Raw genomic sequence first — 16,391 nt, 5'->3', positions numbered from 1 at the left:
CTAAGTTTAGGGTGTCTCGCCGTTTGCTCACAAAGGATCTACGGTATACTCATCATGGTAATCATGTCGTGCTATATTGCAGAGACTGTTGATAGACATCACCAGACTTTGGAATATGGTGGTCGCAATGTGCTGATTGTAACATTGAATCGTAGTAAGCGGAATCTGAGGCCCATTTCATCGGGTAGGTACCCAATGAAATGATATATTACTAGAAGTAGCATCCCACTAGGAACATAATATCAAATTCAAATCTAGCAGTCGAATGCTGTTATATGGGAAGTTTTCACAACACCACCACAGCACAGCGCTACCCTTTATTCAGTGGCCTAGAAGAGTGAATCACGATGGGCGATTGTATCTATTATCGATTGATTGCTCTATACAGCCGAACAATTCAAGGCGAACCGATCCAGTGTTTTCGAGGCGATGTACACTCCGTACAATCAATTTGTTCTATTATCAAACAGGAGGCCGGCTCGCTAAGTTCAGATTCATACCGTTGTCTCTTGAACATTATTATCCATAGCCTCTCTTCTTCTCCCCAGCCTGTGGATATCCACGAACTTGAGCTGCCCGATTCGTTTATCGTGGTTGGAATTGCGCTACATCCAGCTAGGGCCGATTGTTCAACTTCGAATTTCGATACATTCTTCTGTCGTCTATTGCTACAGCGACTTGGGCAGATTTCAAAGGCTGTCAATACCAAACAAGTAATCGATAATACTTCTATCGGAGAGGAAGTGGTTGATCTCTTTAATAACGAACTGCTATTTCACCCCTCAAATTCTCAATGGGACAGCGTAGGTCGCGAATATTTCCTAGAAAGGATATCTTTCTTCACCTCGCGGGGACTGATTATCGAAATGTGTCTCCCTGCATTTCCATGCAAATCTTCAAATCCAGATAAAGTTGCCGGGGAACTTCCAGACCGCGGCGAAGAGCTAGCCTTTCGGCGACTCTATACAATATTGCGAAAGATCAAATCGATCTACCAGCCCGGTGCTAGGATTTGTATTATCAGTGATGGACACGTCTTCAGTGACTGTAGTGAGTGAGTCTCTTTTTACAACTGTTGACCTAAATATCCTTGCTTTTTCCAATTGTTTCTTTTTTTCTTTTTTGATGTTTAGCTAATTTTCTTCATCGATTAGTCGGAGTTAATGATGACCAGGTGGACGAATATGGGAGTCGATTACATGAGCTCAATGAAACTATAGCTATACAGGAAGGCCAGAAAGGTGATGTCTCATTTCAGTCTTTAACAGACGTCTTTAATTCCACTCCAAATAGTATCATTCTGGAGAGAAAAGCTTGTGAAAATGAGCTACCCTTTCTTGAACATTTTCTCGGCACGAGCATCTCGAGTGAGACCGAATTCTGTCGGCAAGCTTTGACACTTTCTTGCCAACCAAATAGAAACTGTTTGAGATCGATGGTCAAAGGACAAGATTTAGCGATGATTTCGCTCTATCGCGGATTCTCGCGTTTCATGTTAGAGGATCTGGCATTACATCCTCACTCGCAGTCAATATCACGATCCCAACGGAAAAAGATTGCCGAGAAAATATCCTTCGAAATGTTATTGCGCAATCAGGCTTACTCTAACCTTGTAGAGTTATTCTTTCCTCTTCACGTCCGACTTTCGATCCATGCACATGTCAACTCTGGCCCGAAATTTGGCATCTCATTATTTGATCGATCCAACACTCGCGTGGTCAACAGTTTGAATGACTTATCGAATATCGCAAGCCTGTCCCATGACCTTTTACATATACCGACCCCGTGGCACAACTGCATTTTTCGAGTATCTGGGGATGACTTTACGTATATTACAAAATCGAAGGTCATCCGCGAGGCTCGAGAGGTAAAATGCATTCGAGTAAACTGGGTGAATCAAGATCTTGGCTGTGCTTCGGGGGGATATTTTCAGCTCGATACTCCTGACTGGAGCAAGATAACCCAAAGCAAGAGTGTGGTCAATTGCAAGTCGCCAGTTGTTGCGTCTACTGATGAAAGGGGTGTTCTCGCGACCGAAGACACGATCAATATAGAAAAAGCAAAAAAGCCTTCTCGAAGCTTTATGCATCATAGGATCAGAGGGCTATTCCGTTACAGAATCCATATCTTTCGCTCTCGTGCGGCCAACATGATTCAAAAGGAATAAGTTTTCCTACTTGAGCAATGATATGCGGCCTTCGCTTGCACTATTGAAGCATACGTGTGCTGTTTGAGCCTTGAGTAACCAATAATTTTGAGAGATAGAATTCATGTCTCTTTGTTTGCTACATCATTAACAACGTAATAAAATAAAATCCGACAACCTCTAAAATCTTCAGATTGTGCGATGTCAAATGGTTGGGTCATTTGCGACCATCACATGTGATGTATAACGAAGGTTCATTCGCAGATCTTGGGGGCTTGCCCTGCAGTTACCACACATTCATTATATATTCTACTTCACAAGTTTGATCCAGCCGAGGGAAGAAAAGCCAGAGCTTCCAGACATAGAATAAAGGTTTACGTTATGAAATTAAATGTCAGCTTGAAGTTTTAAGCGATGTTGTCTAGCTTAGCTGGACTGTCCGAGCGAAAGAATCGCATCGGACCGCGGAGTGCGCGCGGTCTTGTAGTAAGAACCAGCTTTTTAGTCTGCAGATTAGCGTAAAGGTCATGGCAATATTATCCCTAGCCGGTTGTGTAATGGAGCAAAAATACCCTATAGGGTAGATCAGTTTATTCGATCCACATTTCCAGGTACACTCCAGTAGTATTGAAGATAACAGCGCGGTTGATCAAACAGACTTCATTTCCATGGAACTTATTCCTGTTGGACGATTGAAAGATTCGAAACACAGACTACTCCGTAGACTACAACAGTACCCCGCAGGGTTAAATGTGGATCTTCCAATTTGCGTGCAACTTTGAACTGCACGAGGACCCGCGTGAAAGTAACCCTAAACCATTTTGCAAAAGGGGTGAATGACCAGAAAGTACGGAGTACCTCTTGATAGATCAAGCGAAATACTACAGTCGCTGTGCCTATAAATCTCGACAGCCCTATTCGCAGTCATTTTTTTCAATCCATCAATTTGTTCTTCAACTCCTTGAAACCCCGCAGATCATCCATGCACTCCTCTGCGATCTTCACGCTGTTGGCCTTCGCGGCCGTGGGTTCTGCAATCCCACACAAGCACTCTCATTTTGCACACTCGCCAAGTTCTATTCAGAACTTGAAAAAGAATATTAAAAATGTTGTTGTTCTCGAAATGGAGAACCGCTCGCTTGATAATTTACTGGGTGGGCAGACGATTCAAGGCCTCGAGAATCCAATCAATAACGGCCCTTTCTGCAACCCTTATAACCTAACAGATCCATCGCAGGGCATGGTCTGCAGCAGTGCCAAAGATATGGATTCCATTCTAGATGATCCTGATCATACCATTACCGGCAATAATATCGAATTCTATGGTACTTTCACACCTGGCAATGCCGATATTGCAAGCGGGCCTTCCCAGAAGGGATTTGTGCATGAGCAGTTGCGCCTGTATAATGGAAATGAGTCCAACAAGAAGAGGCTGGCGAAGGAAGTCATTAATTATTACACCGAGGACCAAGTGCCTGTTCTGACAAGCCTGGTGCGGAATTACCTTACATTCAACCATTGGCACTCAGATCTTCCAGGGGTAAGTATTAATTAAACTACCCCCGATATACCCATCAGCTTGTTTAGTTTGAGACTAAGTGATATATAGCCAACGGCTCCCAATCGTGCCTTTGTGCTCTCCGGAACCTCTGCTGGCCACGGTACCAACGACCAGGCCTTCGACGCTGATAAGCACGGCCTGACTCAACGAAGCATTTTCCAGCAACTAACCGAAACTAATCGTACCTGGAAAAACTACTACACCGATCCAGCCGAGCAGATGGTCGATGCTTGGTTCTTTGACTGGGTTTTTACCAGCGGCAACCAAAATCTTGCCGTGCCATTAGACGAGTTCTACTCGGATGCGGCAGCTGGCAAATTGCCTGATTTCAGCTTCCTTGAACCATCTTGTTGTGGCGTGGGAACGACATCCATGCACCCTACAGGTCGAATCTCCGATGGTGAAGCCCTTATCAAAAATGTATATGATGCGCTCCGTGCTAGTCCCCAATGGAATCAGACCCTTTTTGTCCTCACTTTTGACGAAACGGGCGGTTTCCATGATCATGTTCCCCCTCCTCTCGCCCCACGACCCGATGGCCTGACGTATACCGAGCAAGCTCCCAATGGTAGAAATTATACATTTGCCTTTGATAGACTTGGTGGCCGTGTACCGACGCTTCTGATCTCGCCGTGGGTGGCTAAGGGCATAGTAGAGCAAAAAGGAACGAACTCTAATGGAGAGGAGGTTTCTTACTCGGCATCTTCGTTGCTTAGAACCTTGGGCTACCTTTGGGACTTTGAGCCGTTTACGCCACGGGTAGAAGGATCTGCTTCGTTTGACCATTTGATTCAAAGTTCCAAGCGCGAGCAAACGCCTGTCACACTACCTTAGTTGAAAGGTTTCAACTAAGGTTGCTTGAAAGTCTCTGGGCGACGAACGCTTGGATCACAACGGACGAATCCAATACATATTAATCAAAGGATAGGTATACTCTGATCTTGCATCTTTCATTGAAGTCAGATGAACCCGAGAATTGGAATGGTTGGTAGGGGCATATAGACTGGTGGTAGTAGATTTCAACGGACATCCCTTCGCAAAATGTACATATTGTGATATCCGGCTTCCCATAGGCCATTTCAAGATCGACGACGGCTCTATTAGAACATTATACATGAGAGATTCTCTTCAATTTGAGATGACCCTTATCAACTTGACATACCTTTACACTTCTCTAAATAACTGAACACTTCATATAGAAAGATTTCTCAATCTTCATTCTCCATCCCTTTCCGTTCAATACGATGTGAAAGAACTAGCAAAAGTGTATACTCCTGTATACTCTTCCTTGTAAACTTCATTGTTTGCATTGTTTACACGATCTACACGATGACGGCATCGTTCCTGATTTCTTGGCGCCTTCCGCCTTCCGCCTTCCGCCCGCATCCGCCCATTTCATCAAGTTTGGTTCGCTTCACGTTTGGTTCAAACGCTTCTTCAATGTGAACCTAATTTGACTCTCGAGTCAAAAGGCTTCTCTTCTTGCTCTCTCCCTTCTCTCCCCCTCCTCCTCATGCTCTGGTCCATTCTTGCTGGTCTCAAGACCAATCCCTCTGATGAGATCCAGCAGCGCCCGCCCCGCTATGCCGGCGAGGATACTACACCGACCAGCCGCCGAGAGATCCTCGGATGGTACGCTTATGGAATTGCTGCTGAGGTATTTGCAGTTTGTGGCGTAGGTATGATTGAATCCTATTTCCTACAGTAGTTAATCAAATATGCGTTAAGCTAATGCGATGATGGCTTAGGATCGTTTCTCCCTTTGACGCTGGAACAGCTTGCGCGTGAACATGGTTCTCTTCAATCTAGCCATCGCCCTTGCTGGGGTGAAGGTGCCCCCGATGATACTGCCCGCGATGGCGAGCAATGCGTGGTCGGTGTGATGGGCCTTCAAATTAACACAGCTAGTTTTGCCATGTACACCTTTTCTCTAGCGGTGTTGATTCAAGCATTGACTTTGATCTCATTCAGTGCTCTGGCTGATTATGGTAAGGTTTCTCGACTTCATCATAGCCGAATGAAAGCTAACAATTTTCTTCATCATGAAGAGAATAATCGCAAAACACTTCTTTTGACCTTTGGCTTCGTGGGCTCTGTTACGAGCATGCTCTTCCTGGTCATCTCTCCTTCGGTATATATTCTCGGCGCCATTCTCGTCGTCATCGGAGTTACCTGTCTGGGATCATCATTCGTGGTGCTGAATTCTTTCCTCCCCGTCCTCGTCGCAAACGATCCTTCCATTCAGACAAACGAGAATCGCGATGGCGAGGAGCTCTCCAATCTAGACCAACACCCGGACAATTTCGAATGGAATGAGTGGAGTGACCAAGATAGCGTGGATCATATTAATGAGCCTGGTCCCAATCGATCACCCGAAGAGGGCCTGGGAGAAGAGAAGGCTAAATCCTCATCTCCCGAGCTTCAATTGTCCACGCGGATCTCGTCTAAGGGTGTTGGGTTGGGATATCTGGCTGCTGTGTTTGTGCAGGTGCTCAGTATTATCTTACTGATTACCTTGTCTAAGACTTCCCTGGCCAAGACTTCGGGAACCCTACCGATGCGTTTTGTACTACTCCTGGTTGGACTTTGGTGGGGTGCCTTTACATTTGTCACTCGGCGTCTATTGAAGGCTCGTCCTGGTCCTCCCCTGGACACATCTACCACACCCGGCGGTGCCAGGTGGCGTGTATGGTTGCGACTGGTCGGATTCGCCTGGAAGTCTCTATGGCAGACAGTGAAAATTGCAGTGAAATTGCGAGAAGTCATGATTTTCCTAGTTGCCTGGTTCCTGCTGTCTGACGCTCTAGCAACAGTCTCTGGGACGGCAATTCTGTTCGCTCGGACCGAGTTAGCCTTGAGCACCACCGGCATCGGCTTACTCTCCATTACCGCGACCTTGTCAGGAATGGCTGGTGCATTCCTGTGGCCGCGAGTGTCGGCACGCTTTCAACTCAAGTCCAATCAAACGATTATGCTTTGCATCGCGTTATTTGAGCTCATCCCGCTGTACGGAATGCTAGCGTATATCCCGTTCATCAAGAATTGGGGAGTCATTGGCTTGCAACAGCCGTGGGAGATTTTCCCGCTGGCGATTGTTCATGGTATTGTCGGCGGAGGAATAGCATCTTACTGTCGCTCTTTCTTCGGATTGTTGATTCCCCCTGGAAGTGAAGCTGCTTTCTATGCATTATATGCTGCGACGGATAAAGGCAGTTCATTTATTGGACCCGCCATCGTGGGTATGCTTGTCGATGCGACAGGACAAGTACGGTCTGGATTCTTCGTGATTGCAATCTTGATTGTCTTGCCTCTACCGCTGGTTTGGATTGTCAATGCCGAGCGAGGCCGTCGTGATGGACTGGCTATGGCAGAAACTTTGGGCAAATCCTACGAAGGGCCAGCCGATACATGGGAAGCAGAGGGACTGTTAAGAAGGGAGGAATAGACTGTTCAACTTGATAACCTTTGGCAGGTATATCTCGGTGGATTAAATTAGATTTAGATTTCCATCATGCAACGAATCTCACGCGTGCAACAATCCGGCGGTGTTCCCAGAATAGTAAACAGATGAGGCTGATGCCAGCGCATACTTTGGCCCCCAAACGAGGTGACGTCGGGCTGAAGAGGAAAATAGTCACGCTGGCCGCTTGTGCATACAGGATGGGGTCAGACCGGGGAAGAACTCGGGGTAGCTTGTTTTGTTGCTTGGCTGTGTACTCCACTCAGGATGATTGGAGTCAAATACGAGAAATGGGAATCCTCCAGGGCAAAGCTCATATGGCAGGCTCAACGATGTCTCTCAGCCTTACCACTTTGTTAAGGGAATAAGAATCAAAAAACAAAAAAATAAAGAAAAAGAAGAGTCAAAAAAGTGGAGTGCGATGATCGGCAGGGTCATTGAGGCTGTTCAATCCATCAGGCTCCATCACAACCAGAAGAGGTGTGTAAGAAAGATGGGGGCTGCCCCCATCACGAAGACAATCTTTGCTGCAATAAGCAATTTCGATGCGGCGCAGAATGGTAGCCTCGTGTTTCTTCGGTGGATTAAATTCATCGCGGATCCCCGGAAGTCCGGCTGGCGTAGCTCTTTTTTCCTTTCCCTCTTGGTAGTGCTTAGCTTGGGAAATCCTTTTTTCCTTGTGGTCCCATCTCATCTGGTCGTGTGCTCTTTGTCTTTCCAAGCTTATTCCGCTCCATCATGCTCCGAGCGTCTTTCGTGACGGCAATTTTGCTGCTCGCCGGTGTCCATGTCCACGCTGTCCCCGTCCAATCCCCAGCTGATCAACCGCGGGTTGATTCCGATTCCGCCATTGCCGTCGAAGGCTGCAGCGCGCTCCCGAATTACAACAATGCGACCAACATCGCCGGTCCCTGGAATATTCGCACCTCGAGATGTCGGAATGGAAATGATTCACAAGAGTCCTGCGAGATTGAAGGGCTGGCTGCTGGCTGCGACGTGACTCGTTCGGCCGACGAGAAGGGGATTGAAAGGGGCTCGGTGAGGCGCTTTTCTTTTCTCGCAAAAGTCGAACCTGGCGCTAACCAACTTGCAATTCTAGCTCACCATCGTGAACAATTCCCCCGACACCAAAAACGCGAACACCCTACTCCGCTGCAATGGCGCACTCCACACGTTTGAAGCATATGTTCCCTCCGGAGCCGGCGCGCTCGATTGGCATGCCATTGGTATCAACAAAGATCCCAGCACAGGTCAGATGGAATGGGGGCTTGGTTCACAACACTCCCACCCGATCCAGGTCTACCGACAATACATAGGCAGTTCCCCGAGCGGTCTTATCTTGGGATCACAAGGCCAAACCACATGGGCAGCTCGCCATTCGGGGTCTGGGCTGAGCAGTTTCAATCACAAACCATTCTGGTTTTTGCGACTGTTAGACTCTGAAACTGCGCAATGGGAGGACGAGTATGAGACTCACGTTCGAATCGATGGAAGTTGATCCGTTCAGCGTTCTCATTTGCATCTGCATTTGCATCTGCCTATCAAGGCTGCACTGGCGTTTTTCTTTTCACGTCTTAAGCGTGTTTGACTCTGAACGGAGTCACTGATACCCCGGGGTATATTGGGCCAATATATGTTTGTACAATTGTATATAATTACTCAGTTGCATAAAGAAGGAAGTCAATCAACTGGAAACTTTCTGTTCACGTGCACGTCAAGTGATCTCAGTTAGTTGGGAAGGTGCGAATGATGCAATCACTAGAGAGTCCTGCCTTCCCTAAGTTACACTCTTTCTTTGCCACTACAACATATTTCCAAAACGGGAAAGGCAGGGACAACATCGAATGGAAGGAGCGATGGGCATATCACATGATCCACTCGTCTCTCATCTTTTTCTTTTTCTTTTCGTCTTGGAGACTCCATCTATCATACTATTATCTGCCATGCATTGCTGATCACTGATTTCCCCAGATCACCCGCAAATCGGCACTAACCGTTAACCTGCGTCCGATATGGATGATCACATCGAACCACCCTGTAAAGCTTGCTACTAGCCCCCGGCCACTTTACCCAGCGTATGCTGCCGGGATGACTAGACAATATGATCCGATCTCAATCCCTCATCAATCAAGGGCTGCCTGTCCGGCCCGAAATCCCTGGGACGTAACGACTGGGCTCTTCTGAGAACGAATTCAATGCACCACCCTTCTTTGGGGGAGAACTATGTTGTGGGAGATCACGGAGTGTCCGTGACTTGATCGGATTAGGGCCCGTTGGTCTCTCGGCGGCGTCGCTTTCCATCATCCTCGGGACCAATCATACCGTTTCTCACTTGTGGCCCTCTCGCTTCCCCAGAATTGTATGAAGGGTAATCTTGGTCGCGGGGAAGCCCTTGGCCTAAAGCATCCTAGCCTGCGGGATAACAGAACATGATAGGTGCGAAAATTGGAGTCTCGTATAGTCTTTCTCAAGCTTCAACAGACTGATGTTGGCCTAGCCTTCAGGTCACTGTCATTCTACTGGTTACACGCCGCGTTCCCTCGCCGCCATTCTTTGTTCAATTAGCCTGAATGCATGTATTGTCTGCTATGTCTCTCCACATCATTCCGAGATTACCAGCAAGGTATGCGAATCGCCATGGTGGGTGGATATCGTCCTGTCGCCATATATAGTGCACTCCCTGGTCTTTCATTGCCCAGGCTACGCGTCCCTGGTGGTCTTGCGGAACCTTTTGCGCTATGTCGAACGATATCTCCCAGACAGAAGTTGCGCTAGAGAAGTCGGCCGCCAACCATGTTGAAGATACACTAGGTCATGGTGCCGTTTTCGAGGCCAAACATGCCTCTGATGAGGAACACGCTCAAACCCTTTGGCAGGCCATACGTGAGAATCGCAAGGCCGTAGCATGGTCTGTTGCAGTCTCCATGTCTATTATCATGGAAGGCTATGATACGATCCTCATGGGTAACTTTTTTGCCTATCCGATGTTCCAGCAAAAGTATGGTCAGTATTATGGCGAGGAGATTGGATGGCAGGTCTCTGCACCCTGGCAGACAGGACTCAACATGGCTAGTACTGTTGGTTGCATCTTTGGTGAGTTCTAGATATAGTCTGTCGATTGAATTGAGCTAATCTTGTCTAGGTGGTATTTTGAACGGTTGGGCAGCGTCACGATGGGGCTACCGAATTGTAATGGCAGTGGCTCTGGTTTTCCTCACGGCATTTATATTCATCACAGTATTCGCCAATTCTGCTGCTGTCCTGCTAGTTGGTCAGATTCTTTGCGGATTTTCATGGGGCGTATTCGCGACAATTGGACCAGCGTATGCCTCAGAGGTGTGTCCGACCAACCTGCGTGGCTACCTTACCATCTATGTCAACATGTGCTGGGCCACTGGTCAACTGATCGCCAGCGGTGTACTTTACGGACTGGTGGACCGTCCTGATCAGTGGTCCTATCGTATCCCTTTTGCTCTGCAATGGATCTGGCCGTTGCCTCTGATTGTAGTGTGTTGGTTGGCACCAGAGTCTCCGTGGTATTTGGTTCGCAAAGACCGATTTGAAGACGCGAAACGAAGCATTCGTCGTCTTGGTGGAAGCAAGACTGAAGATCAGATCAATGGGCAACTTGCAATGATGGTTCATACGATTAAACTCGAGGCGGAGATTGAAGCCGGCACTACATATCTGGACTGTTTCAAGGGCGTTGACCTCCGTCGTACCGAGATTTGCTGCGTTGTTTTCATGGGCCAGATTTTGTCCGGAAGCACTTTTGCATACTCACCTACATATTTCTTCGAGCAGGCTGGCATGGATACTAGCAAGGCCTTTGAGCTTGGTGTTGGAATTACCGGAACGGCTTTCGTGGGCACAGCATTGTCCTGGTGGTTAATCACCTACTTGGGACGGCGCACTTTATACGTTTGGGGCCAAGGTATTCTTTGCACTCTACTCTTCCTCATCGGTATACTCAACGCCGCTTCAACTACCGAATCCTCGATGTGGGCACAAGCTTCGTTCTGTTTCATTTGGCTTTTCGTCTATTCTCTTACTGTTGGACCCATTGCCTATGCCATCATTTCAGAGATTTCGTCAGTCCGACTCCGCCCTTTGACTATCTGTCTAGCACGCACAGCCTACCAGATCACCAATGTCGTTTCCCAAGTCTTGGAACCATATTTCATGAATCCGACCGCATGGAATGCATCCGGCAAGACTGGATTTTTCTGGGGCGCCACCGCTTTGATCGCCTTCACATGGTCTTTTTTCCGTCTCCCAGAGCCTAAGGGTCGCACTTATGCCGAACTGGATATTTTGTTCGCTAAGAAGATTCCTGCGAGGAAGTTTGCTTCGACTCATGTCGATGCGTATGCGGTTGGTGTGTCGCCTTCGCAGGAAGGTCTTGCTCAGAAAGAGGAGACCACGAAGCATTGAATGCAGATTAGCCAAATTCGATGTTACTTTTAATATGATGAGATACTATAATGCTCTTCTTTTCTAATTCTGGCTTTAATAGAACGGCAGTACTCATGCACTAGAGTATCACTATTAGTATGAGCGAAAGATAGACTCTGTCTACACTAACCGGCACAAGTCTTATACAGCTATGTACGCCTTCAAATACTGCTATAACTATGTAATTATGGAAACTGTACTATCCTAACCAGCACTAGACACAAGCGATTAGCGACATATGAAGCATCTACAGTCACGAAGGAAATACTTGGGCATTCAGTACTAGCAGGACACTACAGGTGTAAATAAGATCGCGTATATCGCCAGTGGAACTCAACTGGACTTCAATTCAGAAATCAAAACGTTGGGGTATATTGATTAAAGCTAGTAGTTTGGTGATTTAGATATAAATCTAGAACCAGATTCGTTCATCTTGTCTAGACGTGGATACTCCCCGGCAGATATATTAACCAAAACAATGGGTCTCTGTCGTGCGGAGTCCACCTGGGGGATAAGACTGCCGACAAGCATGAAACCGAGGACCACATCGAGTGGGTAGCATCTCGCTTAGTGGTTGTTGCAGGAGTCAACGGGGGCTGGACGGACCCACTGGTCACTAAGACAGAGGCTAGACTTTGATCCCCCCTGCAGGAAATCGTTTCATGAGAAGGCAGAGTATTGAGGAAATGGTACGAGGGGTGATGCGATTCGGCCGTGAAACAATGACTCGTCAATGGTTTGGTATCTTGGTCAAATATGGACATATTTATACATGATGAATTATGGGTATTATTGGTGGTAATGAGGTTGGAGTCGAGGGAAAAAAGTTTAGGTCGATGGTCATGAATCATCGCGCACAGATACCCGGACTGATCGTTCGACTTTCCAGCCTTGGCTGGGATTCAAGTTCTCTTCACTGCTGCTCGTTGGAGTTGGCCGCTGAGTACCCATGATAGTCGTTGTCACGCCATGATAATCATCCTGGTCGGTCCCAGTCCACAATTGGTGAGCGTCGTCACGGTCACCTTGTCGGGATCGTGAAGATTTATGGAAGTTCTGCGCCACGTTGCTTGATAAGGGAAATGATCCGGGACGGCGACTGCGTGAGGCGGAGGAACCGTCGCGGAGGAATCGGATGAGGGGGCGAAGAGTGGTGAGACAACCAGCTGTGATGCCCAGGCCGGCTTCGACATTAGACCAGATGGATATTTGGTAGGTGTTGTCTAATAGCAGCGGTAATTAGTAAATGTAATGAATATATGATAGTACCAGATTTGGCTTCGAAGAATACTCACATAGGAATTGTTCATCCTTGTAATGGTGGACAAACGGAATGCGAATAATCACCGCGGCGGAGGCACTACAAAAATAGATTAGCGGATGGTCCAAGCACAAATGAGGCGAATTGATGACGAACATGCAGCCAATGCCGAGAATACCAACGATGGCAGTTTTAGTACGAGAATTCATGCGCAAATTCCAGATCAGAGCAACCGGAAGTAATCCAATCGTAAGATCAGTGACGGCGGCGCCGACACTATAGAGATATGCGATACCAATAAGAACATCCTTGCTGACGCAGGATCCGGTAGGTGAAAGTTGATGCCAGAAGTGATCCACAGGATTGCATTGGAAGATCGTGAAGAAGAGGAAGATGAGACCGACAACGGTTGCTAATGAGATCGCGGCATAAAGGATCCAGGCGTGGATTCGGTCGACGGTAATTCGCAAGAGAGTGATGATGATTGATACCTTGGCGAGCACACAGGTAATCACATATAGGATCTGTCCAAGCCACCAACACTGGAAGACGGTCAGAAAAACTGTTCATTCATTTTCTCTTCGAGGGGAATATCCTCCGTTGATTAGACGAACGTACCAGCAATGCACGGCTGAATTCATCGGGGTAGGCTTTAAAGTAGGCTAATTTCCGGCCCATTCCATTTTTCGCTCCGACAATACCACAGACTGCGAAACCCAAGTTGAAGATCTATATTGATTGCGTGAGCTCTCCATTGCCAGATCATTGCACGGCTCACGTGGTGCAATTTCATTAAAATGCCCTGAGACATACCATCGCAAGTACCATAGTGATATCGTCCCATCCAAAAGCTCGCACGACGCGAGTTCTAACAAAGATCCGTAAAAAGACGCTGACAACAGAGATAGCGAAGAAGACCGAGGTGACGATGAGAATGGCTTGGCTTCGAGAGTCATCATTCACGGCAGCCATGATGGCGGCCTCGGCGGCCTCCTTGCGACTTTCAGCATCCATGAGGGTATGGAACAGCCATTCGCACGACGGACGAGGCGACGAGTAGGACGATGGAAGCAAAGGAGGGGAGTGGAGGGGAGGGGGAAGAGCGACGGGGCCCTCGTGGTTTTATTCTCCTTGGGAGATCTCCACTAGACCGGCAATTCTCGCAGAAAATAGGGTGGTGACTGGAGCTCTAGACTTTGGCACAAAGTATGCTTAGGCTACTCCATAAACTGGGCACGCGGTGCCGAGATGGCACGAAGCCCCTGCATGTACGGAGTAGTGGTACACTTTTTTCGGGTCTGGTGGAGTAGTATTGTCCAGCTAGGGCCGAGTCTAAATGCTATCGATCGGCGAGGCGCGAGACACGGAACCCTCATCCCACGGCAGTTTGGGATGCAGAAAAGCCGCTGGTCAATGGCAATGGTTGGTGAGTTCCTCAAGTGGAGAAGCTTCAGCGAGAGTGAACGGTCTGCAAAGTCCTCTAGAAATTGAAATCAAAGCGCACTCTATGACAAGGCATGTATCGAGTGCGGAGTACGGAGTACACGGAGAAAAAAAAATCTTGTTTGTTGGGAGGCAAGCACTTGCAGGGTGATGTGCCGTGTGAACGGGCACTTTTTGCCCAAAATACAGGAGAACTGTTGATCGCGACTAGCGGCGATGGTTTCAAATCGGAGCCTCATGCCCCTCCACCAGCAAGATGAAATCCCCGTCTGCCCAGCCGCCGCGCAGATGGCTTTCCGATCCGGGCGAATCGTCCGTTCCAATGCATGGAAGTGTGGAGAATACCCCGAACCGGGTTACATGAACCAGGGACTTCAATGGCGGAGAGTTCGATATACAGTCAAAACGCATCCATGGAACTCATGACAGATGCCAGTTGTGTCACCCGAGGTAGGAAAGAGAATCTTGGAAATGTTGGCACTTCACATGAAGGCGACGGCGGGGGAAGAAAGCAAAAAAGGAGGAGAAGAACGCGGTTGACTTCCGGATATATATTCCAGAAAAGGAATAGTGTCAGGGTTAACCCTAGCCCGTGCTGAAACTGGGAATTGCACCTTCCCTTTTTGAATTGGATTGCGCCTGCCTCGTTTGACTCCTTTTCAGCAAAGAGAACAACCTTCACTGCTTTTGTCTTATTTTTTCTCTATAAAAAAAATCATTGAATAACTACAGAAATCTCGAACTGGTCAATTGTTCAATTTTTCAATATATCATTTCAATATCCACTCATCTCAAATTTCATGATCTCCCTCCAATTGCAAATCCGTCCGTGCGGATCTATTGGCACGCTATCTATTCCTGTTTTCTAGGCGCACTCAATTGCCCCCGCCAGAGGAAGATCCGATCGACAGCCCAAACTATAGTTCAGTGCTCCGTAGTCCGTACCTAGCACGAATACTGCGTACTTCGTAAACGGACTGCAAACGCAAATTTGAAGGGGTTTGGGGTTTTTGCTTTGAATAGTCTTGGAGCGTTGGGGTTAACCAAAGTACCGGGAGAATCTATACGTCAGACATCTAACCTTGTTGTATGGGAGTTGGTGGATATCGTCCACACGGTGGTCATCGGCTATGCAGAATCCGGATCTTTTTGCAACAACCTCGAATATCCCACATGTTCGTAGAGAACAGCGTTCGGCAGCGTCCGACCAACTCGATGGCGTCCGAGTTGTTGAAGGATCCATGGTTGTATCACTACGCTATAACGCCAGCCGCGCCTACGTAGATGTATGAACATTTTTAATTTGATGGAAGCAGCTACCAGCCAGTGACCCACTTGCGCCTCCCGGAGTTGCTGCCCACGCGATATCCGTCGTGAAGAATATCCAAGGGCCGTGCGAGACGTCGTATATTTGTGAGACATGGCTTGGGGGGGGAGGGAGGGTAATTCGAGAATGTCTGAACCGGAGTTTCGAAACAGACGCGAGGCATTTAGTGTTTGAAGCTAGATCTTCAGATGAGCAGGGGGGGTATAGAGCATATTGTAGTTGGTAGAACATTATAATTCTCCAAGGCAGGAATTGAACCTTGCGGTAATGGGAGAAGGTTGAACTATCGCTGGTTGATGTCTACTGTACTTGCCTAGGAAGTCCAACATTGGTAAACCCTCACCGCCTACTTGTTTACCACACAATTTCAATATCATCCATCCTCTTCTCTGCAACACCTCTTTATCCACACTGAATCATGGGTAATGAAATGACCCGCGATTAACGGCTAATTATACGCGCCCAGCGTGCTTCCGGTGACTTTTATAATAAGATTGCTCAGCAGAATGGTTTTTCTAGAGGCCAGTTTAGATACGCATGCCGAAATGATATCGAGCTAACACCTCCAAAACACAAAAGCGGTCGTCGACCCAAACTTCCCACCGAAGCCCTTAATAACGTGATATCCTGGATCCATGAATCCCCCGATCATCGAAATCTAAGTTCCCAACAAATATGTAAAAGGTTTCGTTTGCCAATTTGCCGAAACACACTTCTACGTCAATTGAAGAAAAGGAA

At 47.6% G+C, this 16,391-nt stretch overlaps 5 protein-coding genes across 5 annotated transcripts; 4 read left to right on the top strand and 1 right to left on the bottom strand.

Moving 5' to 3' along the window:
• Positions 1-3,128: 3,128 nt before the first annotated feature.
• N7469_009356 (uncharacterized protein) lies at positions 3,129-4,541 on the top strand (the record flags this gene model as incomplete). The annotated part of the gene is made up of 2 exons (XM_056648274.1): positions 3,129-3,686; positions 3,756-4,541. The coding sequence occupies 2 exons, from the start codon at positions 3,129-3,131 to the stop codon at positions 4,539-4,541; spliced, it is 1,344 nt and encodes a 447-aa protein (XP_056498039.1).
• Positions 4,542-5,220: 679 nt separating this feature from the next.
• On the top strand, positions 5,221-7,152 carry N7469_009355 (uncharacterized protein; the record flags this gene model as incomplete). The annotated part of the gene is made up of 3 exons (XM_056648273.1): positions 5,221-5,386; positions 5,456-5,695; positions 5,756-7,152. 3 exons carry the CDS (start codon positions 5,221-5,223, stop codon positions 7,150-7,152), a joined length of 1,803 nt encoding a protein of 600 aa, XP_056498038.1.
• Positions 7,153-7,905: 753 nt separating this feature from the next.
• Positions 7,906-8,665, top strand: N7469_009354 (uncharacterized protein; the record flags this gene model as incomplete). The annotated part of the gene is made up of 2 exons (XM_056648272.1): positions 7,906-8,205; positions 8,267-8,665. 2 exons carry the CDS (start codon positions 7,906-7,908, stop codon positions 8,663-8,665), a joined length of 699 nt encoding a protein of 232 aa, XP_056498037.1.
• A 1,240-nt stretch (positions 8,666-9,905) lies between these two features.
• N7469_009353 (uncharacterized protein) lies at positions 9,906-11,601 on the top strand (the record flags this gene model as incomplete). The annotated part of the gene is made up of 2 exons (XM_056648271.1): positions 9,906-10,260; positions 10,310-11,601. 2 exons carry the CDS (start codon positions 9,906-9,908, stop codon positions 11,599-11,601), a joined length of 1,647 nt encoding a protein of 548 aa, XP_056498036.1.
• An 861-nt stretch (positions 11,602-12,462) lies between these two features.
• Positions 12,463-13,897, bottom strand: N7469_009352 (putative integral membrane protein; the record flags this gene model as incomplete). The annotated part of the gene is made up of 5 exons (XM_056648270.1): positions 12,463-12,845; positions 12,918-12,982; positions 13,040-13,425; positions 13,502-13,612; positions 13,697-13,897. 5 exons carry the CDS (start codon positions 13,895-13,897, stop codon positions 12,463-12,465), a joined length of 1,146 nt encoding a protein of 381 aa, XP_056498035.1.
• Positions 13,898-16,391: the final 2,494 nt, after the last annotated feature.

The sequence above is a fragment of the Penicillium citrinum genome (genome assembly GCF_028827155.1).
Source record: "Penicillium citrinum strain IBT 23319 chromosome Unknown utg000008l:1.0-2707905.0:1.0-2709502.0, whole genome shotgun sequence".
Taxonomy (NCBI): domain Eukaryota; kingdom Fungi; phylum Ascomycota; class Eurotiomycetes; order Eurotiales; family Aspergillaceae; genus Penicillium; species Penicillium citrinum.
Note: the sequence above shows the minus strand (reverse complement) of the source record. Positions and strands in the feature narration are given on the sequence as shown.